We start from the raw sequence: 26,965 nt of genomic DNA on the forward strand, positions 1-26,965 counted from the left end.
TTGTTTGTAGCCTATAGGCCTAAATATTAATTTGATTACATTTCTGATATTTTAAAACCCAACGCGGCACAAACAAAACTTTTACCGGCACAAACCAGCACAAACGAACGAGCATAGTTTGATGACGTTTTGCGTTGGTGGGGGGGCCAACTTCACGCAGGTGCCTAACCTACATGCCTCAGTCCGGTAGGTTGTTGCGACAGGTATGACTCATAAGTGCCAATTTTCCACTTTAGAAAATGTTTATCAAACAGTAAAATATGTATAGCCTACACCAAGGATGCCGTACTTCTTCTAATAAATAATAAGTAAATAGTCGTCAGACCCTAAGCATCGCTTTTTAAGTAAATTCGGAAAAGCTGTATTAATCTGCATTTGAGCAGTAGGACCCAGTGTATGGCTGTCTTGTGAACCTTGCCGGAGACCTCCCTATTTGGCAACACTTCGTTCACACAATAAAAGTAGCAGGAATTCTTCACTTCGTCGGGCAGAGTCCAAAAGTGGTTGGGCGAAGGAGATTTGGAGTTCACTGTGACTGACAGGTGCATTCACGTTGCAGGCAGCCCGTTATATTCAACCGAGTTAACGGGCTGAAATTTGGAAGTGTTTCATCAACTTGTTCAACTGCAAGAAATTCACGTTTTAGTTTTCGTAGCAATTTTTTTTTTGATTTATCATAGTAGATGCATTGAATGCCCTCTACTCCGCTGCGTTGAAAGTGGTTGGGCGGCGCCACACCACTTTGAAAAGTACTGAGGCAAATGCCCGCTCGCCACACATTCACCGGCGGCTATTTATCAGGACAGTCCTATCATCAGTTTCCAGGTGAGCAGTTCGAATTGTACTATAAATAAATTCCCCCTAGTAATCAATAAACATTTTTTAACAATTTCATTTGTTTTAATAAGAGTTTGAAATACCATGAGTTAACGTTGTTGTTGGGGCAATGTCTGTACATATAGTTGAGGATTACACATTTTATTGATTGTTTATGGTAGAATCAAGTAGACTTTTATCAATTGCAAGTAAATGGATGAGTGCAATTGAAAGGGTCCATATTTGTCTATCACAGTAATTCTGTTTTAATGTATAATTTTATTGCAAATGCTAAGACGAAGTCTTCTATTTTGAGCAAGTTGCATAAACGTGTTTTTGGCCCGAACATTGCATTAAAGGTTTACAAATAGAAACATTACTCCATCAGAAATCAGGAGATCAGTTTCGATATACTCCAAACTTCGCAGCGGAAACTCGTTCGCTATTGCCATCCTCCATCTTCAAAAACGTTATGCCTCGTTTCTGCCCGGAAAACTATTTTGGGCTACTGCTGCGTGGTAGAGATAATAGCAGAGCGTGTTTTTAGTTATGGTCTCACTGAAATTGGCTTAAGTAACCCATAACCAGTTGAAAGTTGGCTGTAACCAAGGAGAGCTTAGCGATGAATTAAGCGAATGGGCCATTTTATTTCCAGCGAATTAAGCGAATGGGCCATTTTATAACCCTAACCCTAACCCTAACCCTAACCCTAACCCATCAGCGTTGCATTATTTCGTTGGTATAAGTAACGATGTAGCATAACGAACGAGGCCTACTGCTTTTATAAGCTATAGCCTGCGTTTTAAACGGCGGAGATGCCACACCTTTATTAGCCTACTCCATGGTTGTGGGCATTCAACCTCTCTCTACCTCACTCTCAGACTTATTTTCATACATTTTTCCCAACTATGGCTTTAATAATTGCTAGTCTAAATAGTTTTCCAGGCAGAAACGAGGCATAACATATTTTTAAAGATGTAACACAGTGGTTCCCAACCAGGGGTACTAGGACCCCTGGGGGTACTTGGCCTCTCCACAGGGGGTACTTGAAAACACTCATGACACCATAGACTTACTAGTGAAATTAACATGAGGGGGTACTTCAGGGGTACTGAAAGCAATGCAAAACATTTTGGGGGTACAGTAACTGAAAAAGGTTGGGAGACACTGATGTAACATGATGGTCAGATAGCGAGCGTTTTCCGTTTAATTTTATGTTTCTTTGCAATGCGCGAAAATAGACACACTAGCCAAGTGCCGAATGATCACATCCTGTGTTGCCTATCCAGATCTGATCCTCAACAGTAATGGCTTGAATAATAGTCCAATGAGTTAGACAGAACATGCCTGGTTAGAAGTGTCAGACAGCATTCAAATCTGTTTTTTTTTCTATGAGGCACGTTTGTGTCAATGCAGTCAATGGGACTTTGCATGAGGGATATGCAGTGGCATCGGGTTCATTTTTGAAAATGGCATTTTGTCCCCCTCGCTTTTTATCAACAGAACTCTTATTAGAAAAGCTCAAACTCTGTGCTGTAGGACGATGTTGAGGCAGGACAGTAAGCAATAGGCTCTGTGCACAAGCATATGGACGAACTTCCGCTTTAGCCAGATGTCGGCATATGATTTTCCGGTTTACTTAAAGCGATCACCCGCATCGCCCAAAATGTCAGTTTTTAGTAGATGTCTTTAAGACATGCCTAAAATAAGCATTAGTGATGTCCATCGAATTGTTGATGCCTGGTCCCCTGCTCCAACAAGCAAGCGGAACAAGGGATTCAAACTCTACGTATCCAGTTATCTGCACAACTACGAGGGTAAGTAGTTTACTGTGGTGTGCCGGCCGGCTATCGGCTAAGCTAGTTAGCGACGTGTTCCTTTTTTGTGTAGTATTAGGCAGGACAATATCCATCCATCCATCTTCTTCCGCTTATCCGGGGCCGGGTCGCGGGGGCAGCAGTCTAAGCAGGGATGCCCAGACTTCCCTCTCCCCAGACACTTCCTCTAGCTCTTCTGGGGGGACACCGAGGCGTTCCCAGGCCAGCCGGGAGACATAGTCCCTCCAGCGTGTCCTAGGTCTTCCCCGGGGTCTCCTCCCGGTGGGACGGGACCGGAACACCTTCCCAGGAAGGCGTTCCGGAGGCATCCGAAAAAGATGCCCAAGCCACCTCAGCTGACCCCTCTCAATGTGGAGGAGCAGCGGCTCTACTCTGAGCTCCTCCCTATCTCTAAGGGATCGCCCGGCCACCCTGTGGAGAAAGCTCATTTCGGCCGTCTGTATCTGGGATCTTGTCCTTTCGGTCATGACCCAAAGCTCATGACCATAGGTGAGAGTAGGAACGTAGATTGACTGGTAAATCGAGAGCTTCGCCTTGCGGCTCAGCTCTTTCTTCACCACGACAGACCGATAAATCGACTGCATTACTGCAGAAGCTGCACCGATCCCTCTGTCAATCTCCCGTTCCATCCTTCCCTCACTCGTGAACAAGACCCCTAGATACTTAAACTCCTCCACTTGCACAGGCGTGTCAACCAAGACAGCCCCACAACATCCAGAGACTTGAGGTACTCAGGGCGGATCTCATCCACCCCCGGTGCCTTGCCACCGAGGAGTTTCTTGACCACCTCTGTGACTTCAGCCCGGGTGATGGACGAGTCCACCTCTGAGCCCTCATCCTCTGCTTCCTCAATGAGAGACGTGACAGCGGGATTGAGGAGATCCTCGAAGTACCCCTTCCACCGCCCAACGACCTCCTCAGTTGAGGTCAACAGCTGCCCACCTCTACTGTAAACAGCGTTGGTAGGGCACTGTTTCCCTCTCCTGAGGCGCCGGATGGTTTGCCAGAATCTCTTCGAGGCCAGCCGATAGTCCTTCTCCATGGCCTCACCGAACTCCTCCCAGGCCCGAGTTTTTGCCTCCACAACCACCCGGGCTGCAGCCCGCTTGGCCTGTCGGTACCCGTCAGCTGCCTCAGGAGTCCCACAAGCCAACCAGGCCTGATAGGACTCCTTCTTCAGCTTGACGGCATCCCTTACTTCCGGTGTCCACCACCGGGTTCGGGGATTGCCGCCTCGACAGGCACCGGAGACCTTACGGCCACAGCTCCGCCGCTTCGACAATGGTGGTGGAGAACATGGTCCACTCGGACTCAATATCTCCAGCCTCCCTCGGGATCCAGTCGAAGCTCTGCCGGAGGTGGGAGTTAAAGATCTCTCTGACAGGAGACTCGGCCAGACGTTCCCAGCAGACCCTTACAGTACGTTTGGGCCTGCCGAGTCTGTCCAGCTTCCTCCCCCGCCATCGGATCCAACTCACCACCAGGTGGTGATCAGTTGACAGCTCCGCCCCTCTCTCCACCCGAGTGTCCAAGACATATGGCCGCAGGTCAGATGAGACGACAACAAAGTCGATCATCGACCTGCGGCCTAGGGTGTCCTGGTGCCACGTGCACTGATGGACACCCTTATGCTTGAACATGGTGTTCGTTATGGACAAACTGTGACTAGCACAGAAGTCCAATAACTGAACACCACTCGGGTTCAGATCAGGGGGGCCGTTCCTCCCAATCACGCCCCTCCAGGTGTCACTGTCGTTGCCCACGTGGGCATTGAAGTCCCCCAGTAGAACAATAGAGTCCCCAGTCGGAGCACTTTCCAGCACCCCTCCCAGAGACTCCAAGAAGGTCGGGTACTCTGCACTGCCGTTCGGCCCGTAGGCACAAACAACAGTGAGAGACCTATCCCCGACCCGTAGGCGCAGGGAAACGACCCTCTCGTTCACCGGGGTAAACTCCAACACATGGCGGCAGAGCTGGGGAGCTATAAGCAAACCCACACCAGCCCGCCGCCTCTCACCATGGGCAACTCCAGAGTGGTGAAGAGTCCATCCTCTCTCAAGGAGTGTGGTTCCAGAGCCCAAGCCGTGCGTAGAGGTGATCCCGACTACCTCTAATCGGAACCTCTCAACCTCACGCACTAACTCAGGCTCCTTCCCCGCCAGCAAGGTGACATTCCATGTCCCTAGAGCCAGTTTCCGTGTCCAGAGATCGGGTTGTCTAGGCCCCTGCCTTCGAATGCCGCCCGATCCTCTTCGCACCGGCCCCTTATGGTCCCTCCTGTGGGTGGTGAGCCCACGGGAGGGCGGCCCCACGTCGCCCGTTCGGGCTGAGCCCGGCCGGGCCCCATGGGGGAAGGCCCGGCCACCAGGCGCTCGCATACGAGCCGGGGCCTGGCTCCAGGGTGGGGCCCCGGCTGCGCCATACCGGGCGACGTCACGGTACTCAAAATTTTATTCATCATTGCAGGACAATAGAACGCATCAAAATTCACCCTAGCCTCAAAAACAGCAAAAGAACGCTGGCTGAGCTGGAACGCTAGTGCGTCCCCATAGCAAGTGAATTGAAACGAACCTTCGTTCAGCCTCTTCTAACCTGTAGACCGTAGACGTGGAAATATATATATTTATATTTTATTTTTTATTTTTTTCGTACAAGAGCATCACTCATCATGTTGTGAGTTTAGGTGTTTACTAATGCGGATCAGTATTAGTAAGTAAACCGGAAACTGCAATGCGGACTTCTAAACAAAAGCAGAAGTTCGTCACTACGCTGGTGTATAGAGTCTATTGCGGGAAGTGGACTCTGACTTTGAGGTAGCTGCTGGAAAGTTCATGCACTTTGCTGGTTACGGTTAGAGGAGTAGAGGCTACCGTTGCAACTAACGTCTATGTTCTCTGGCTCATAGAAGTTTATCTAATCGGCATTACCCAGTTAACTACACTCCCATACCTTATAAATGAGGTAGATAATTAGCTAATCTATCAAATAGGAAAAAAAAAAAAAATCTAGATCAAGCTGTTCATGTCATTCTTTACTGCATTTTAGCAGGATCAGACAATGACCGTGACAGGGGTGCCTGCTTTAAAATAATTTTACTTCCTCCGCCATAGACCCTTCTGCTCCCTCAACTTTTTCAGCGGTCTTCGATCAGTTTGAGCCTGTATCACTCATTATTAACAAAGGTAGTTCCTACCATGTGCCCCACAAACTGTTCCCTGGATTCCATTCCCTCTCGTCTTTTAAAATGTGTTTTTGATACGGTTGGGCCCAGTAACTTATTCTGATACATTTCTGTGTGTGTTCAAGCTGCTTTTCTACATGCTGTAGTACAAAGTCTGATTAAAAAAAAAACTTTAACATTTTACGCCCATCTATAAGCTACCCTTTCTCTCTAAAAAACAAGAGAGTAGTTCTTAACCAATCGACAGTCTGGATTCAGGCCACATCATAGTACTGAAACGGCACTCTTAAGCGTTTTTAATGATCTCCTTGAAACTGTTGACTCAGGGAGCCTTGCTATTCTGTTGCTTCTGGACCTGTCTGCTGCCTTTGACATGGTGGATCATAGGATTCTTTTGAAACACCTTGAACAGTCCATTGACATCAAAGGAACTGTCCTGAAATGGTTTGAGTCATACCTGACAAATTTACATGCCGATTAAAAACTACATCTAAAGGCTCTGCACAGCCCATCTTAGACTGCTTAAAAGACATCAAAATATGGTTGGCGCTAAACTTTCTTACTTTAAATGAAAGTAAGACAGAGATTCTTGTGTGGACGAGGTAACTTGCTGGGTGATCATCTTGGTACCCTAGGCACTCTAGCCTCTTATAGTAGACCGTTTAAGAATCTCGGTTTTGTCTTTGATAGCTCCTTCAAACTCGATAAGCAAATTAGTCTAGTAGGGAAATATAGCTTCTTTCAGGTAAGACTTTTGACAAAGGTTAAGGTCTATCTTCTTCCGAGGGATTTCGAGAAAGTTATCCATGCGTTCATTATGTCTTGGCTGGATTACTTTAATTCCTTGTACCTGGGGGTAGATCAGAAAACCCTAAATCGGCTCCAGTTAGTACAAAATGCCGCCGCTCGACTTTTAACTGGTATAAGAAAATGGGAGCACATAACACCAATTTTGGCCTCCCTCCCTTGGCTTCCTGCTCGTTTCAGGATTGATTTTAAGATTTTAATGCTTGTCTTTAAGGTTTTAAATGGATTGGCCCCTTTATATCTGTCTGAACTTTTACATTGTCATTCTCCAGCCTGATGACTGAGGTCAGCTAACCAGTTACTTCTAGATTGCCCAAAAGTCAGGCAAAAAACTAGAGGTGATTGAGACACACCTTTTTACTCTAGCTTTTAATCTTAGCTGAGTTTGCATTACATTTCTGTGCTACTATTTTGTCTGTGTCTTATATGGAGAGAGAGGGAGAGAGAGAGAGCTTTATCCATATTCCCAGCTCAGAAATATAAAAACCTTTTAGTTCACCTAGAGGTGAAATACTCCATGAAACAATTTACACTCACCTAAAGGATTATTAGGAACACCTATTAAATTTCTCATTAATGCAATTATCTAATCAACCAATCACATGGCAGTTGCTTCAATGCATTTAGGGGTGTGGTCCTGGTCAAGACAATCTCCTGAACTCCAAATTGAATGTCAGAATGGGAAAGGTGATTTAAGCAATTTTGAGCGTGGGATGGTTGTTGGTGCCAGACGGGCCGGTCTGAGTATTTCACAATCTGCTTAGTTACTGGGATTTTCACGCACAACCATTTCTAGGGTTTACAAAGAATGGTGTAAAAATTGAAAAACTTTCAGTATGCGGCAGTCCTGTGGGCGAAAATGCCTTATTGATGCTAAAAGTCAGAGGAGAATGGGCCGACTGATTCAAGCTGATAGAAGAGCAACTTTGACTGAAATAACCACCCGTTACAACCGAGGTATTGCAGCAAAGCATTTGTGAAGCCACAACACGCACAAAACCTTGAGGCGGATGGGCTACAACAGCAGAAGACCCCACCGGGTACCACTCATCTCCACTACAAATAGGAAAAAGAGGCTACAATTTGCACAAGCTCACCAAAATTGGATAGTTGAAGACTGGAATAATGTTGCCTGGTCTGATGAGTCTCGATTTCTGTTGAGACATTCAGATGGTAGAGTCAGAATTTGGCGTAAACAGAATGAGAACATGGATCCAATGGTTACCACTGTGCAGGCTGGTGGTGGTGGTGTAATGGTGTGGGGGGTGTTTTCTTAGCACACTTTAGGCCCCTTAGTGCCAATTGGGGATCGTTTAAATGCCACGGCCTACCTGAGCATTGTTTCTGACCATGTCCATCCCTTTATGACCACCATGTACCCATCCTCTGATGGCTACTTCCAGCAGGATAATGCACCATGTCACAAAGCTCGAATAATTTCAAATTGGTTTCTTGAACATGACAATGAGTTCACTGTACTGAAATGGCCCCCACAGTCACCAGATCTCAACCCAATAGAGCATCTTTGGGATGTGGTGGATAGGGAGCTTTGTGCCCTGGACGTGCATCCCACAAATCTCCATCAACTGCAAGATGCTATCCTGTCAATATGGGCCAACATTTCTAAAGAATGCTTTCAGCACCTTGTTGAATCAATGCCACATAGAATTAAGGCAGTTCTGAAGGCGAAAGGGGGTCAACCACAGTATGATGTTCCTAATAATCTTTTAGGTGAGTGTATGTTCACAGTCCAAAATGATATTAATGTAAAACGAGCTTTATTTTATCACTTCACAGCAGACCTGAATATACAATAAAAAAAATGTCATTAATGACATCTCTTTCAGAGGCGTGATAGGGAGGAACGGCCTCCCTGATCTGAACTTGAGTGGTCGTTTGTTGTTCTGTGCTAGTCATGGATTATCTATAACAAACACCATGTTCGAACATAAGGATGCTCATAAGTGTACGTGGTACCAGAGCACCCCAGGTCGAAGGTCGATGATTGATTTTGTGATCGTGTCATCGGATCTGAGACCGCATGTTTTGGACACTCTGGTAAAGAGAGGGGCGGAGCTGTCAACCGATCACCATCTGGTGGTGAGTTGGGTCAGGGGGTGGGGGAAGACTCTGGACAGACCGGGAAAGCTCAAACAGGTAGTGCGGGTGAACTGGGAACATCTGGAGGAGGCCCCCATCCGAAAGATCTTCAACTCACACCTCCTGCAGAGCTTTTCTGGCATCCCTGTGGAGGTTGGTCGATGTTCAAAGCCTCCATTGCCGAAGCTGCGGCGGGGAGCTGTGGTCTAAAGGTCTTCGGTGCATCAAGGGGCGGTAACCCTCGAACACTCTGGTGGACACCAGTGGTCAGGGAAGCCGTCCGACTGAAGAAGGAGGCCTTCTGGGATATGTTATCCCGGAGGACTCTGGAGACGGTTGCAGTGTACTGACAGACCCGAAGGGCTGCGACCTCTGCTGTGAAAGAGGCAAAACAGCGGATGTGTGAAGAGTTTGGGGAAGCCTTGGAGAAGGACTTTCAGTCGGCAGCAAGGTGCTTCTGGAAAACCGTCTGCCACCTCAGGAGGGGAAAACGGGAACTATACAAGCTGTGTACAGTAAGGATGGGACACTGTACGGATGGGACACTGACCTCAACTGAGGAGGTAATTGGGCGATGGAAGGAACATTTTGAGGAACTCCTAAATCCCACTAACACGCCCTCTATAGTGGAGGCAGAGGTGGAGGCTGATGGGGAAGCATCGTCAATCTCCATGGCAGAAGTTACTGAGGTAGTCAAACAACTCCACAGTGGCAAAGCTCTGGGGATTGACAAGGTCCGTCCAGAAATGTTAAGTTTTGGGTGTAGAGGGGATGTCTTGGATGACACGCCTCTTCAACATTGCGTGGGAGTCGGGGAAAGTGCCTAAGGAGTGGCGGACCGGGGTGGTGGTTCCCCTGTTCAAAAAGGGGGACCAGAGGGTGTGTGCCAATTACAGCGGTATCACACTTGTCAGCCTCCATGGGAAAGTCTACTCAAAGGTACTGGAAAGGAGGTTTTGGCAGCTAGTCGAACCTCAGATTGAAGAGGAACAAGGCAGATTCCGTCCAGGTCGCAGAACAACCGACCAGCTCTTTACTCTTGCAAGGATCCTGGAGGGGGCCTGGGAATATGCCCATCCAGTCTACATGTGTTTTGTGGATCTGGAGAAGGCGTATGACTGGGTCCCCTGGGAGATACTCCCGCAGCACCTCCCACAGTATGGGGTGAGGAGGTCCCTTCTGAGGGCTTTCCAATCCCTGTACATCCAAAGTGAGAGCTGTGTTCGGGTTCTCTGTAGTAAGTCAGACTCGTTCCAGGTGGGGGTTGGCCTCCGCCAGCGCTGTGCTTTGTCCTGTTTGTAACTTTTTTGGGCAGGATATCAAGGCGTAGTCTGGGTGGGGAGGGGTTTCAGTTCGGTAGGCTGGGGATCTCATCGCTGCTTTTTGCGGATGATGTGGTCCTGATGGCATCATCGGTCTGTGACCTTCAGCACTCACTGGACCGGTTCGCAGCCGAGTCAATTTTCGTTCCTACCCTCACCTATGGTCATGAAGGCTGGGTCATGACCGAAATAACTAGATCGTGAGTACAAGCGGCTGAAATGGGTTTTCTCAGAAGGGTGGCTGGCTTCTCCCTTAGGGTGAGAAGCTCAGCCATTCCTGAGGAACTTTGAGTAGAGCCGCTGCTCCTTAGCATCGAAAGGAGCCAGTTGAGGTGGTTCGGACATCTGGTAAGGATGCCCCCAGGATGTCTCTCTAGGGAGGTGTTCCAGGCACGTCCAGCTGGGAGGAGACCTTGGGGTAGGCCCAGGACTAGGTGGAGAGATTATATTTCGACACTGGCCTGGGAACGCCTCGGGATCCCCCAGTCAGAGCTGGCAAATGTGGCTCGGGAAAGGGAAGTATGGGGTCCCCTGCTGGAGCTGCTGTCCCCGTGACCCGATACCGGATAAGCGGATGAAGATGAGATGAAATTTCAACATAAATATTTAGATAAGACCTTATTTAAATTAAATCAAAAAATTTGATTAGCGATCAACTTATTTTGATTGTCTATTCTGCGATTTACCAAAAAGTGTCCCACTTTACGACCAATGACCGTACACATTGCATAAGTATATCTCTTTGATCCCATGCTGATTTTGTATGTTTGCACACTGACAAAGAAATGATCAGTCCATAATTTATAATATTAGGTTTATTTGAACAGTGAGAGACAGAATAACAACAAAATCCAGAAAAACACATTGATGTGCATTTAACGAGTGAAATAAGTATTGGACCCCACTGCAAAAAATTACTTAGTACTTGGTTGCAAAACCCTTGCGGGCAATCACAGAGGTCAGACGTTTCTTGTAGTTGGCCACCAGGTTTGTACACATCTCAGGAGGGATTTTGTCGCACTCCTCTTTGCAGATCTTCTTCAAGTCATTAAGGTGTTGAGGCTGACATTTGGCAACTTTCACTCCCTCAACAGGTTTTCTATGGGATTATGGTCTAGAGACTGGCTAGGCCACTCCAGGACCTTAAAGTGCTTCTTCTTGAGCCACTCCTTTGTTGCCTTGACTGTGTGTTTTGGGTCATTGTCATGCTGGAATACCCACCCACGACTCTCTTTCAATGCCCTGGCTGAGGGAAGGAGGTTCTCACCCAAGATTTGACAGTACATGGCCCTTTTTTGTGTTTTTCTGGATTTGTTTTGTTGTTATTCTGTCTCCTCACTGTTCAAATAAACCTACAATTACAGACTGGTGAATTATTTTTCAGTGGGCAAACATACAAAATCAGCAGGGCGTAATTTATTTTTTCCTTTATTGTACATCCATACAAACACATCTAGGAAGTTTTAGGTTGATTGGGACACAATTGTAGGTAAAGTGGGATACTATTTTCTCATTAAATACCCATTAATAGGCCTGCTGGAATAAGCATTTAAAAAGATTTGTACATACCAGTCAATAAATTGGATTTCTAACAAACGTTACTCTATGTTCTATATTATTTAATTTTCATTATAATTAAGAGTTGAACATTTTTACAAAATAATAGGGAAGCTTCATTGTGCAGAATCATTGGGAAGCCTCTCTGTGCAAGGATTTGGATTAGGTTAGCCAGCTCCCTCTCAGCTTCTGGTGAGAGCCAGGTACCTCTAGTTGACGGTGAGAGCTTTTCACCAATCCCTTAGGATGCCTTAGAGTGTGGATTTTGGGATGTTCCATGACCTCGCCAAAAGTCTAAGTTTAGGATTCCTGTTTCCACTTACCCTTGATAGGCCTTCTCATTCAATACTCACTCCATAGATTAAGTATCCTTCCTTTCCTGCCTGTAGACTTTTGTTCTTTCTTTTCTTTGTTCTATAATTTCCCTCATTCCTTCCGACCAACCCAGGAAGGCAGGAATGTGCGGCCAGCACGGGCTCTAGAGGAGGGATGGCCGAACTGATGGGAGCTTGTCCACTGTTTACTTGGTGAAGGTAGCGTAGGACTTTGAATATTACTTAAGACCAATAAAAAAAATATATTTTTAGAAATGTTGGCCAACTAAAAAGTATGAACATGAAAAGTATGAGCATGTACAGCACTCAATACTTAGTTGGGGCTCCTTTTGCCTGAATTACTGCAGCAATGTGGCGTGGCATGGAGTCGATCAGCACTGCTCAGGTGTTATGAGAGCCCAGGTTGCTCTGATAGTGGCCTTCAGCTCTTCTGCATTGTTGGGTCTGGCGTATCGCATCTTCCTCTTCACAATACCCCATAGATTTTCTATAGGGTTAAGGTCAGGCGAGTTTGCTGGCCAGTTAAGAACAGGGATACCATGGTCCTTAAACCAGGTACTGGTAGCTTTGGCACTGTGTGCAGGTGGTCAGCAGCAGGAAGCAAGTTGGTCAGCAGCAGGAAGCATGAAGTGCTCTAAAACTTCCTGGTAGATGGCTGCGTTGACCTTGGACCTCTGAAAACACAGTGGACCAACACCAGCAGATGACATGGTACACCAAACCATCACTGACTGTGGAAACTTTACACCAGACTTCAAGCAATGTGGATTATGTGTCTCTCCTCTCTTCCTCCAGACTCTGGGACCTTGATTTCCAAAGGAAATGCATCAGAGAATATAACTTTGGACCACTCCGCAGCAGTCCAGTCCTTTTTGTCTTTAGCCCAGGCGAGACGCTTCTGACGCTGTGTCTTGTTCAAGAGTGGCTTAACACAAGGAACGCGACAGCTGAAACCCATGTCTTGCATACGTCTGTGTGTGGTGGTTCTTGAAGCACTGACTTCAGCTGCAGTCCACTCTTTGTGAATCTCCCCCACATTTTTGAATGGATTTTGTTTCACAATCCTCTCCAGGGTGCGGTTATCCCTATTGCTTGTACACTTTTTTTCCTACCACATCTTTTCCTTCCCTTCGCCTCTCTGTGAATGTGCTTGGACACAGAGCTCTGTTAACAGCCAGCCTCTTTAGCAAAGACCTTTTGTGTCTTGCCCTCCTTGTGCAAGGTGTCAATGGTCGTCTTTTGGACAGCTGTCAAGTCAGCAGTCTTCCCCATGATTGTGTAGCCTACAGAACTAGACTGAGAGACCATTTAATATAAGCGCATGCACACTGAATTTGCACGGTCACTGAATTATTCGTAACACCGGCATTACCTATAGCCACGTGCCCCTGGGACCCCCTTGTTAGCAATCGGCGGTTACGTATAGTGGTAAAATAATGTAGAACCCGTATCAAATCGAGGGAGAAGTTTGCTCAAGTTTATTGGAGAATTGCAACACAGATGTCATTCGGTGAAAGTTCCATTATCTTCTCACTGTAATGTTGGTTACAAGCTGATATATACACTGAAGGCGTTTCGAACTAGCAAAGACCATGTTTTTAGAAGTCAACCCCCCCTGCCATATGGCCATCGTAAACATTCCTCTGGTCATTCAAGCACAACCTACAGAGAGATAATCTAAACAAAGATGTTTCTGTTGTTCTCATTATTGTGACACATGCACTTCCAATGAAACGTACATTCATATTGTAATTGTTAATGCCCAGATTCCACACCCTTGATCCATAATTTACATTTTGTTTCACCCCATCTCAACCTGTCTACCTTTTTCATTTTACTTTCTAACAGGATGCTGACATGAACTGACATCCAATCTCTGCAAGATGGGTATGTTTTGTTTTTCTTTTCTTAAGGACCTGCAATTTAAACTAAATTAAACAGTGTGAAATACCTTAATGCTATTCATCTAATTAGATAGGAAAGCCTACAATGAATCATTTTATGTTTAAATATCAGCATGTACAATGGTCATGTTTTAATTTAGGTACTTATTGTTCATATTGTAGTGTTATCAATGTTAACAATGCAGTTCATATATATATATATATATATACACACACACACACACACACACACACACACACACACACACACACACACACACACACACACACACACACACAGGACAAAACAATCTTTGTGGAAAACAGCGAGACCGCAATGGGCACGGGACCTTTTCCAGATAGTCATAGCCAGGTGGACATTTCATTTAGTACGTAGGAATCACAATTTCTGTGTCACGTTTCTGTCTAGTAAAAACGTCCTAGGTCATTGTCCTTGCGCATTAAACATGTCCATCTTTTTTAAGACTGACAATGATTAACATCCTCAAGACAGTGAAATTCTAAATGGTGTATTGCTGGTAGAGGTGAAAAAGAGGGCAATGTCCAGAACTTTGTGGACCATGTTGTTTCTTGAATTATCTTCCTACCGTCTTGTCTTCCTCGATAATTGGCCTTTTTCTGAAGGATTCCAAGTTGCAGAAGTCCTTTTTTAACCTCCTTACTAACCGATAGTTAAATCCTCTTAAAACTGTGAAGAAATTCTCTTGAGTAGATATGACTGTCTTTCATTTCAGTCCTTCATCGATCTCCAGATAATAGGTGAAACTTCAGACTAGATTTTCAATACAAATATCCAAAAGAAAACATTCAGCTAGCTCTGAGTTCATTGCAGAAAAGTAAAATGTTACATTTTTACTGTTGATATATATATTTTTTTAGATACAGCTGATCAGTACTTGATTATCAACTCAGAAATAAAGTGATTAAAAAAAAAAGCACAAAAATACATAATAAAAAGTAATCAGCTTAGGCTTCCATAAAGGCGCCATGGCAACCGGAAGTCAGTGTACTCAAGGTTGGGGTAGCCCTGATGTATAAATTGCTATTCTGTAAAGTCTTACATTTGTTTTACAGAGTGGAAGGACTTGCCATGTGGAAAATGGACCGAATCCAATGTGAGCTCCTGGTTAACATTCATTGGAATAAAAGAAATGTACATTCAGAAACTCTACGAAGAGGAAGTAACTGGACCTGTCCTATTGGGACTGCAGGAAAAGTATCTGCGTGACACAATTAAAATGAAAGGTGGCCAAATCCAACATCTGCTACTCAAACGAGAAGAACTTTTGAAGCCATTACAGAAGAAACTAAAAGCTGTCAGCTGCGCAGACATTGATAGCATGGGTGTTGGATCCAGTTCTGAGTGCATGCGAGAATCTAAAGAAAAAGTTCAGATATCCAATGAAAAAAATGAAAGCGAACCAATATCCAAAACAAATGAAGTTGAACCCAATTCCAGCAGTGTATCCTTGGCTCTTGGTGACTTTCGGAACTTTGGTGACCCTGGCACAGACTTCAGATATGTCAGAAACACAGTACTTCCACCAGAGACTGGAATTGAAGACATGATTGTGCCATGCCATGAATACAAGTCTCTGGAAACTGCCCACAAATTGGAACCGCTAAAACTCAAGATCAAAGTTGCAAGGGAGGTGCTCCGATTTGCATGTGCATGCATGAATATGCGATCAAATGGGACAATTCATTTTGGAGTAATGGATAAAGTAAGAGGCACTCACAAACATGGTGAAATCATAGGCATACCAATAGAAAACCAAGATGACTTTGTGGATGCATTAGATTACATTGAAAAGTGCTTTGATGGCTCAGACCAGCAGTCTGATGCCAGGAAATGCATAAGGAACCCAATATTCATTGAGGTAATTGACAATGGGGCCAATGAGGCCAGAAAGGTAAACTGGATCATCGAATATGACGTTGTCCCAAAGGCAAGCATAGTGAAAAATAAGCTATATAGTGTTGGCATTCCAAATTTCAGTGAAAAAGACAAGAAAGTCAAATCTGAGGAGAAAGTCAGCTATTACAGAGTTGGTGCTAACACACCAACCATATTAAGGAAGAACCTGATCAGTTTCATCCAGGATCTTATTAAAAAAGATCAACAGAGGGAGGAGGCAGAGGCCTTTGCCAATCAACCAGCAGAATCTCGAGAGGATCTTGGTAGAAAATTGTCCATTCTCTTGACTTGTGGAAATAAGTACATAGACAACTCCCTATCATTCGTTATTGTGACAAATAAGTTTAACGAAGAACATCTGAAGACTATCAAGTTCTTGGTGCACTTGAACATATTCTGTGTGTTTGACTTTGACCCAGACTCCAAAACATCTGGACTTTGCGGGCAATATCGTGAACACCAAGCTGCTAACCTTCACTTTCTGCATGACTATGCTAGTAAACCTGGTCTAAGCAGCACTGATTTCAAGACTAGCTTACAGCTCTCTGAAATAACAAGCTGGATATTCTGCAATGGGCGGAATGATTACCATGGTGGTGAGGAACCCTGTGATGAAAAGTCATGGATCAAAAAGAGGAAAAAGCTACTGAAAAGAGCAGTGTCAGTCATCTGCAATGAAATTCTTCCCCCGCGGTCATTTGTAGTTATTTTCTTGCTCATGTCTCAGATTGAACAGCCACTTGTTGATACATTTCATGAATTCTATTCAGAAATGAATGGCCATGATCATTTGGCCATCATCTCAGAGTCCAAGGACAATTACAAAAAGTGGTCAAGCCTTGCCCAAACATCATCTGATTTGGAATCACTCAAAGAAATCAGTGTTGTGGGCATGCCAATGAGTCACGTAGATGCTACAATTCAAACCATGCAGCTCTCCAATAAACAACTAACTAGACGCTTACCTGTGTGCAACAAAGGACTGTGCTTCCTGAAGACTACAGATGAAAGCACAATGTATTCTCTGGAAATAGTAAGTGCTGATCAGTGTGATGAAACAAACTTGGAATTAATGGAGGATGAACAAGTTGACAACGTTGAGAAGTATTTCTATCAAGGAGGGAAGATCAGCTGGACCCACCTCTGGCTTGCAGAAAGAGCTAAGTGTGAACACGTCATTCAGCGAGACGCTTACAAAGAAACAACAGAGATCTTAGAGGGAATTGTACAGGTTGATACAACCAAAAGGTCAATTCAGAGTATCACCATTTGTCATCAAGCTGGCAGTGGTGGAAGCACAGTTGCACATCAGATCCTCTGGAACTGGAGAACAAAACTCAGATGTGCAGTTGTTAAGCAATCCCACCCAATTCCAAATGTATGTCGGCATTCAGTACTCCTCAGAGAACATGAAGAGAGAGACCCAATGAGAAGGCTCCCAGTTCTTTTGTTGCTGGATGACTGTAATGCGGAGTACATAGATGAGCTCAGACAAGAATTAGGAAACGCAGTAGCAACCATGAAAATCAATGCGTCTGTCTTATGTTTTATTCTTCTTATCTGCAGAAGATGCCACAATCCAGAAAAGATGAGCAGGAATGCCCAGACAGTAGTAGTGACACACAAACTGTCTAAAAAGGAGAATGTTCTGTTTGCAAAAAAACGTTCTGAAATGAAGTCTATGCCCATTGAGTCCATTCTAGCGTTTGTACTAATGTGTGAGGGATTCCAGAAGAGTTACATTGAGGGCTTTGTGAAGAACTTACTGAAGGACATTGACCAGTCATCTCTCACCACTCGCCTTATCAGATTTGTGGCACTGCTAAACTGTCATGTTGAGAACTCTTACATATCTGTCTCTCATTGTGAGGCCTCCCTTGGCTTAGGCATTCAAAGGGATCGGTTAAGTTACTGTAGATTTGTGGAATCTCTAAGTGAACAAGCCAGATTGGTTTTCATACAACTGAGGGAAAGTACAACAAACCTCTCATCCATTAAAATCCACCCTCTGGTTGCAAGTGAAATTCTAGAACAGCTGTCTGCCATTCATCCTCAAAGCTCCATAGCAAAAGATCTTCTCTGTGACAAGGTTTTGATGGATCACAGGTTTGGAAGGGATGACTTTCTGAAGTTTATCCGAAATCTGCTCACCAGACGCAACAGAAACAATACAGGAGATTCTAAAGACAATTTGTTCTCTCCGTTGATTAAGCACATCTGTGAAGAGAAGCCTGATGGTCTTCAAAAAGCAACAGAACTTTTAAAAACTGCATACACCTGCTTGGGAGATGATGCATTTATTGCCCAGCAGCTAGCACGGCTGCTTTATACAAACAACAGATTTCCTGAGGCTCAGTGGTGGGCAGAGGAAGCAAAAAGGCACCTTCCACGTGATTCCTTCATCCTTGATACAGAGGGGCAGGTATACAAGAAGTGGTTTTATGCACTGCATGATGGTCTGGGTACAGCCGAGAAAATGCCTGAAGAAGTCTGTGAAGTCATTGGTACAGCTCTGAAGGGAATTGCAGCCTTCCGTGCATCTGAAATATGTCTGAAGTCAGGGACAGCTAGTCTAAACAGTTCCTGTTACTGTGGGGAAATAGATGTGGGATGCCGGCTCCTTCGGTTCATATCATCAGTTAATGCTTTTTCTGGAAAATATGGAAAACATGAGCTTATGAGGTACTTGCTGACTGACTACATACCAGAAGCTGTCAAGAAGCCCTGGATGAAATTCCATAGTCAGTTGAAAGGATTACAGAGAAGTATTTACAATGCTCTTGAGTGCATTTCTGAAGATCTCAGTTACTTCCACACTGATATAATTGAGGACGAAGAAGTATGTGACACAAAAGAACCTGAACAAATAAGCAATCCAAGAAAATGGCTTACAAGGAAAAGTGCTGTTTATGCTTCTTTTTTCTCTGATGTTCTCCCACATGTTGACAGTCCAGGATCTGACAGTGATGACTTTGGAATGATCACTCCATTGAATAGACAAATGAAAATTTACCAGCTAGGGGGTGGCACTCTGACAAGTATCCTCTCCCTACTCTCTGATCATAACACTGAAAGATCCGGGGGAAAACTAGAGAAAATAGTTGCTATGTATCAGAACCCCAAAAGTAACAACCTTGAGCAAACCGAACTGATCAACTTTCTTTGTACTCAGGTTGCTCTTGCTTGTACTTTACCTGGTTCTTCCAAGTTAATGTCCCTTATAGAACTTCAGAATCTGAGCATGAGATTGGTCAGAGAACGCTGCAAGTTTGCTACAGCCTACTTCCTTCTCTCAATACTGTTCTGGCCGGAGGACAATGAAAGTAGCCCTGCAAAACACGAAGAAGTCTTAATGTCAGCCATTAAGGATCTTCAACATCTATTCTGGCAAAAAAGTAAAGCAAAGAAAAGCAGAACAATCACTCACTTCTTTCTTGGCAAGGCTATGGGTCACAACAGAATTATTCATAAGAGTGCAATTGAAAAGCACATTGCAGGAAATCTCACAGAGAGAAGGCTTAAGTGGCGAGGTGGCGAGGTGTGGAATACCCCAAAGGTTGTCCAAATGCTGAAACGCGTTAAAGGATGGACAGAAAATGAACATCTGTTTGTCCAAGGCACTTCCAAGGGAAGCAAGATCAGAGTAATCCCTTTGAATTCTGCCTCTCTACCAAATGCAAATGAAAATGTCACTTTTTTCCTAGGCTTTTCTTTTCAAGGGGTGATGGCTTTTGACATTAAAGTTTAGTACTGAGGTACACCAGAAATATAAGCATCAAAATGTGAATGTGGACTCAAACAACCTGGACATGGAGATGTTAAAGTTTCAATATGTACATGTTTAATCATGTTGCAGGGCGTACAATGATGATGTGGCCGGGTTAAAGGTACTCCTGAGGGTTGGGTGAGAAGATGGAATCCGTTTTTTTTCAAGTCACACCCTAGGAGAACAATACCAGCTTCATACAGTACCTTTGCATTCTGCCTCGCCCAAATTAGTCAGTTCGTACCTATATTTCTTTTCAATGGGGTAATTGCTTTTTACATTGAACCACAATACAGTATGGTTGTTTAAATAGACTGCATTATGTTATGAATAATGTATGAAGACTATTTTATATCATATTTTTTATGTTTTCTTGTTCATCAATGTTGTCTTGTTATATTAAATGCATAATACTCATTTGTTAAGATTAGTCAAACAAAGCAATATCATGTTTAAAGCCTAACTAGGTGAAGTGTTTTTTTCCCAGTACAATGTTCCTGATTGTGCTCATTGGTGTTTCCCACCTGGCAGTCATGAGTGCATCACCTGACTGCTGAGGTGGACCAATGAGTGGACACTCCTGATTGCACCACCTGTTCCTTTTATCCATTACCCAATCACATCACACATCCCTGGTTTAAAAACCCAGTCAGTTGGTTCTCCCAAAGAGACTCTTGATGCTTTATTCCACATATGTTGACATAGACACAAACTTTTTTTTTACTATGTTATTTAATTCCTTGAGTCCAGCTTAGCCCCTTTTCCCAAACCTATTTACCGTGTGTTCATAATAAACATTTATGTTTGACTGTGGAGTTGGTTGTCTGTGCCGTTTGTTCTCACTGTTCATGTACACTACACTACTTTGCATGAGTTTTATGTTACGGGTCACTGTACCATCCACCCTAGACTAGTAGAGCCCCGGGGTTTGTAACACATTCCCCAAAATCCATTAACTCTTTTCTCATTCATACTCCACCACCTGCAAAACAATATATTCACAGCACGTTTTCTTTTTTCAAATGCTTACAGTGTTCCCAAAACTGTTAAAAACACATTTAAACCAGAATGATGGCAACTGTTGTGCATTTCTGCAGTGACCAGATTGAAATATTAAGTGTTTAAAATTTGTTAGAAAATTTTAATGTTCGAATGTTTAGTCAGTCCAAACACAGTTGATGGCAGTTTCAACTGTAAACTGAACCAAAGGCTGTAATGACAATATATATTGAGGGGGACACAATATATATTGAGGGGAAAAGTATTAATGTAATAGTAGTGTTACATAGGCTATCTTCCTGTCGATTGTGACAGTTTTAACATCAACACGTAATTTTGCTCTGGAACTGTAATTGTGGAAATACACGATAGATGTCAGTAATTGCATGGAGCGTACACAAAATATTTTGGTGGAAAAGGGTCGATTTGCGAGTGCTAATCAATCAAACATCACTAACGTTATTCGTTATATATGATAGCTAAGTTACCTGGAAAGCTAATTAACCACTCATTCCCCCAGCGACCCCCAAATGGGGCTCAGGTGTGTGTTCAACAAACGTTAAAGATAATGTTGTATTTGTCAGAAAGCCCACGTGAAGTCTGAGTAACGTGTCAATCATTTATGTTGCTCTGCATGTCATTTACGACAGTAGTTTAAAAAACATGTGGAAAAAACAAGTGGAAGTGTTTTTTTATAGGATAAATGCTAGCGAAATCATTCAATTGCAGGTTTATGTCCTTTAAAAATTAAACTGTAGTGTGCATTTAACTTAAAGCACAGCATTAAAAATATTATAAAGCAAATTCCAAAATTGTGGTTGTTAATAGACTTTTAAGCAATTTATTACAATACTTCCTAAATAGTTTGACAGCCCGTTTCACGTGGGCACAAAGTGTATGGTAGCAAACAAACTTATTCTTTGAGTGCCTCAAATATTTAAAGGTATTCAACACTGTGATCTTTATCTATGCCAGAGCTAGTACACCTTATTTTGCTTGTTAGTCAATCGTCAAGCCTTGATTACTGAATCACGTGCCTTTTTAGGGCTACAAGGGCTGAATATCTCTGCTAGGTTACCTTAAATGTACAGACGTTGAACCATCGAGTTGACTTTTGTGAATTCTATGTGCCTTGTTGATTGCTCTCTTGAATACATTTCAATTTGTTCCAACTGCAGTAAGACCGCTGAGATCTCAGCATCCACACCTTTACATTAGAAACACCTCTGATCTTTACAGGTGAAAGCCAGGTCGTTCTGCCCGAGCAGGACAGTCAACCTAATCCCCCCCCCCCCCCCACGTGTGCAATCTGTCCCATTTATCATTGCCAATATATTGTTAAAACATAAAATTTGTGGTCTAGGTTTTGAACAAATTCGGTCATATAGAAAAGGACTGACTTCAAATGAGGAAGGAATCACACCAGAGCAATCAATAAACACAGCAGGCTACTGAGTAAAAATGACATTTTATTGAATCTGTAGAATCATTAAGTACAATTCGAAGTGCTGTAACAGGGCAACAAGAGATGCTTTTATCTTTCTTGGAATATGTCAATATATGCATAATGTTTTTTTAAAAAAAAATAGGAAGAACCAAAATGATATCAAAACAAAATCATTGTTAAGGTGGAATGCACAACATTGGTCTGAATGCTAAGGTCAGCGTGTGGTTCACATGATTTCTATCTGCATTTCTACACCAGCATCGACAAGAGCAGGAAATGATTGATTCAACAGAAGCACAGGACATAGTAGGAGTCTATTTAGGGTTGCGCGCGAGGTCATAGGAGCATATACATTTGGGGATGAAGTGAGCTATGATACAGCAGAGGTCTAGAATGAATGATGCCGAAGCAGAGGAGACTACTGGTCGCCTGGCTGATTCCAAGTCTTATCCTTCGTCCCTCTCCGAGGCTGGGCTAGTAGTTCGTGTTTTTACCAAGTCCCTCTCCGAGGCTGGGCTAGTAGTTCGTGTTTTTACCTGGTCCCTCTCCGAGGCTGGGCTAGTAGTAAACGTTTTTTACGGCTTCTCTCTGCTGGCCCCATCCAGCCCAGTAGACAACATGGAATGAGATTTGTCTATACCTTGCCAATGTGGTCTATCCCCAACATTTCACTCAGTAAAACACCACTGGCTCACCCTTGACCACTTGGGATTGGTTTCTGAATGGGCACCCTCCCTGCAATCGCCGATCTCCCTTTTAAATCCACCAATAAACCAACCACATCACTGCAGAAGAAAACAGCAGTTTATGGCCTTGGAAATTCACTATTTGAAAACACACAGCCAAAGCCTTCAATTCATTTTTTTTTTAGGGGCATTAACTGCAGATACTGCACAAGGAAATCCATTACAAAATATATTTAACTTAAGCCAAACCATCTCCACCTCCTGGTTCTTTCTTCACTTGCTGCGGCAAAGCAAAATAAGACTTGAAATAGCTGGGCCCCAAAGCAGCCCGTTCTTCATACAGTGTCACAGTAGAAACGCGTCCAGTTGCCAGGTAAGAGGTCACGGATGCTAAACAAGCCTAGACTTGCCCTTCTGTCCACACCTTGAGGCGTTAATTCCAATTCAACTAATCACCAACATAATTGTTAGACATCATAGTGGTTACAAAGCCCCCAGAATATGTTCACCACCATATTGTTTGTCACGTCTCACCAAAGGGTATTTCAATGGGGTATTTTATCACTACCTTTACATCCCCCCCTCACCACAATAAAAGCACCAATCTTCTCATACTACGTCTAGAGTTGGCAGGCAAAAAAAAACTCCTGTAGCACCGAGGCCCATCGTAACGCAAACCCAGACCGGCCACCCGTTACACAAAATATCATCATCACATAATCTACATGGTGAGAGCATTTTATCCCCGGTTTTTAAAGCTGAAAATTATTTGAAAATGTTCTCGACACCTCATGTTTGTGGCAGACCCAGTGTATCCCAGAAAAGAAACAGAAGAGGGACTGAGAGCAGAGGTACAGGAGCGGAGTTGACCCAGGACTGAGCCAGATCCCTGTCTTTGACAGGTCAGTCATTTAAAACACCCAGAATGACTTACGGGTGGAACTGGGGTTAAAACAAAGAGTTTCCACCTTGTCGACCATCATCACCGGGGCTACCCATCGTCTGTGTGACAGCCCGACCGGCAAAGTGGAGCGGACAAATCCATTGTTCCTTAAACCAGCGTATTCTGTGAGACAACAATGTAACACAGTAGCTACCAGTATACAGCTGGGGAATGTACTACGGAAATGTGTGTCTGTTCCTGATGTTCTACATCTATGATGGAGGTGAGTGAACAGGGCCTTGTGTCGCCATGCCGTGGTGACGGCTCACCAATAACCACGATTTGTGTTCATGAAACGGACACTCCGCGCAAGCGTTCAATAGGACGCAAACCTTTGGGGATTTTCAGATAGAATCAGGCTACGTAGAACAAACGTGCTTTTCTGACATGTAAAATAAGTAATCATGTCAGCTCTATTCAGGGCATTTCTATTTGGCAACTGAATGTGGCCCAGAACACAGTTCTCCTCTGCTCAGTTCCAAGGTCAAGCGATAAGTAGGAAAGATAGTCCAGTCACTGGTTGGCACAACACAACAGGCAAATTAGGTTGAGGTTATTAGGCCAAAGATTGAAAAACCAGGAACGGTTCTGGTTGACATTAACACAGTGGCTCGAGGTGTGTCTGTTGAGAAGCTCACACATACAAACTAGCCTGTCTTATTGGGTTCTTAAAGTCCAGTTGCCGATTTACTTGTTAAATGTACTTGATACATCAACATTTTTAAAATAAGCCCCTTTCAATACAAAAGCAAAGGGGAAGAAATGCATTATGAGTTACAGACACCAATAACATCTACCACAGCCAGGACACTTCTCGTAACGAACTGGAATGTTCAATCATTAAACAAACAATGGAATGACAAAAAAATATATATTCATAAAAAAAAAATCATGCTTGGCCTCCACAAATACAATTGTCAACTCAGAGATGTCGTCGCTTTTGGAATGGGCACGGGACCCTTTCTTTAAGACTGTCTAAAAGCCTTTGAAGCTGCAAGTGGGTCCCGGCAGGAATGAGGTGGATGTTGACACCCAACCACCCACCAAGATAATGATGTCATAGTGTGATTGTAAGAAGCGGGTCAGAGGGGGGGCGTTCTGTAACCACGTCCCCCCAACTAACTTGTCCCTGATCCCTCCTGTTCTCAACAGGCAAGGACAGGAGGCTTCAGTTAGGATTCCAGTTAAGTTTCACTACAATACCCACAAAGCAGTGCAGCACAGGGTTAGAGAGGTGAGAGGGCATAGATAAGTGTGATATTGAGAAATGTGTATGTGTTGATATATAAATATATAAAACCTCTCTAGTAAGACTGTTACGGTAGCTCCTGACTGATGCCACAACAACGATGGGGCGTTGAGGGTAAATGGAATGTACACAGGTCAAAGATTCCAGCTTGGTTCTGACTGACAGACATAAAGAGAATCTACACTTAGCCTCCAGCGAGGCCCTTTTGAGCCTGTCGCAAAAATTTGAAAACAATCAAAATGATTCCAAAAGATGCCACACCCACATTCCAAACTCATTTCTCATGGCCACATTTGCTGCGGTTCTCCGCTGTCATGGCAACTGTACATTGATTGACAGGGCGGGGGAGGGGTCCGTGTCGTTTTGCATCGCAGTTAGCTGGAGTATGAGGCGCTGTAGCTGGGACAGAGCTGAGACACAGCCTTTAAGATGGAGTCACGCGCTACTGATAGGAGGACTCCGCCTGACGGCACCTAAAATGGACAGAAGAACTGGAACAGAGACAGGCAGAAAGACAGAGACAGACGGAGGACGACAGACCTCCAGAGACAGACAGACAGCAGCACAGACAGAGACAGACAAGATGGACAGACCAAGGGAGTCTGTTGTAGAGGGTACACCGGGAGGAAGGGAGGAGATAATCTCACAGGACAGATCGGTGAACAAGAGCGAACGAAAGAGAAACTGGCGTTAAGATGAGATGGCACTGGGCGTTTCATATTCCCCCCTCCCTTCCTCCGCCTCCTCCCATCTCCTTCTCTCCCTTCCTCCCTCAGATCAGATGGCCTCCACGTAGTTGGCAGGCAACATTCCCTGTTGCCCGGTGCGCTCCACACGGCCATACATCCAGCCCTCGTCGATCACCTGCGCGTCTACGATCACATCTCCTTCCAGGAAGCCCACCTCGTCCTCATCGGCTGCAGCGTAGTCATACACAGCCTGGTACCTCTTCTACACACAGGGGGAAAGAGAGGATTACCAGCCAGCAAGGTGCCACCACCCTGTCCCCCAGACCAGAGAACCACGACCACCCTGTCCTCCAGACCAGAGAACCACGACCACCCTGTCCCCCAGACCAGAGAACCACGACCACCCTGTCCTCCAGACCAGAGAACCACGACCACCCTGTCCCCCAGACCAGAGAACCACGACCACCCTGTCCCCCAGACCAGAGAACCACGACCACCCTGTCCCCCAGACCAGAGAACCACGACCACCCTGTCCCCCAGACCAGGGAACCACGACCACCCTGTCCCCCAGACCAGAGAACCACGACCACCCTGTCCCCCAGACCAGAGAACCACGACCACCCTGTCCCCCAGACCAGAGAACCACCACCACCCTGTCCTCCAGACCAGAGAACCACGACCACCCTGTCCTCCAGACCAGAGAACCACGACCACCCTGTCCCCCAGACCAGAGAACCACCACCACCCTGTCCTCCAGATCAGAGAACCACGACCACCCTGTCCCCCAGACCAGAGAACCACGACCACCCTGTCCCCCAGACCAGAGAACCACCACCACCCTGTCCTCCAGATCAGAGAACCACCACCACCCTGTCCTCCAGATCAGAGAACCACGACCACCCTGTCCCCCAGACCAGAGAACCACGACCACCCTGTCCCCCAGACCAGAGAACCACGACCACCCTGTCCTCCAGACCAGAGAACCACGACCACCCTGTCCCCCAGACCAGAGAACCCCCACCCTGTCCCCCAGACCAGAGAACCCCCACCCTGTCTCCCAGACCAGAGAACCCCCACCCTGTCCCTTACAGAGAGCTCCACGTTTTACCACGACTCACAGGCCAGAAGTAGTACATTAAGGACAATAGGGTGGTGTTGCGAGTGGATTGAGACCAGGGAAAGAGTCTATGTCTTACCCCAGAGCTGGGAGGAGGGGCGGCGGCCACCTGGCGGACTGGTTCTGGAGCGGCTGCTGGTTCATAGTTGTAGTGCTGGGATGCAGCAGGCTGGTGAGACTGAAACACTAATGGGAGACAGATGGAAGGATGGACATTTCAGTCTGATGACCGGATCCACTGGTCTTCTGAGTCCTCTCCCCAAACAATACCCCCTCCATCTGCAGCCCCAG

General features: G+C 45.0%; 2 protein-coding genes across 2 annotated transcripts in view; one reads left to right on the forward strand and one right to left on the reverse strand.

Moving 5' to 3' along the window:
• The first annotated feature begins 514 nt into the window (after positions 1-514).
• Positions 515-19,728, forward strand: samd9l (sterile alpha motif domain containing 9 like). Its single transcript, XM_010874743.4, has 3 exons — positions 515-825; positions 13,805-13,843; positions 14,935-19,728. The coding sequence occupies exons 2-3, from the start codon at positions 13,840-13,842 to the stop codon at positions 19,524-19,526; spliced, it is 4,596 nt and encodes a 1,531-aa protein (XP_010873045.3). The 5' UTR covers positions 515-825; positions 13,805-13,839; the 3' UTR covers positions 19,527-19,728.
• A 2,393-nt stretch (positions 19,729-22,121) lies between these two features.
• The window catches only part of lasp1 (LIM and SH3 protein 1), a 42,422-nt gene continuing 37,578 nt past the window's right edge, over positions 22,122-26,965 (reverse strand). The window contains exons 6-7 of the mRNA XM_013136062.4: positions 26,754-26,860; positions 22,122-25,819 (exon numbers count right to left, since the gene is read on the reverse strand). Coding sequence (XP_012991516.2) covers positions 25,646-25,819; positions 26,754-26,860 — 281 coding nt within the window. The 3' untranslated portion in view covers positions 22,122-25,645. The remainder of the gene's footprint in view (positions 25,820-26,753; positions 26,861-26,965) is intronic.

The sequence above is a fragment of the Esox lucius genome, chromosome 11 (assembly GCF_011004845.1).
Source record: "Esox lucius isolate fEsoLuc1 chromosome 11, fEsoLuc1.pri, whole genome shotgun sequence".
NCBI lineage: Eukaryota > Metazoa > Chordata > Actinopteri > Esociformes > Esocidae > Esox > Esox lucius.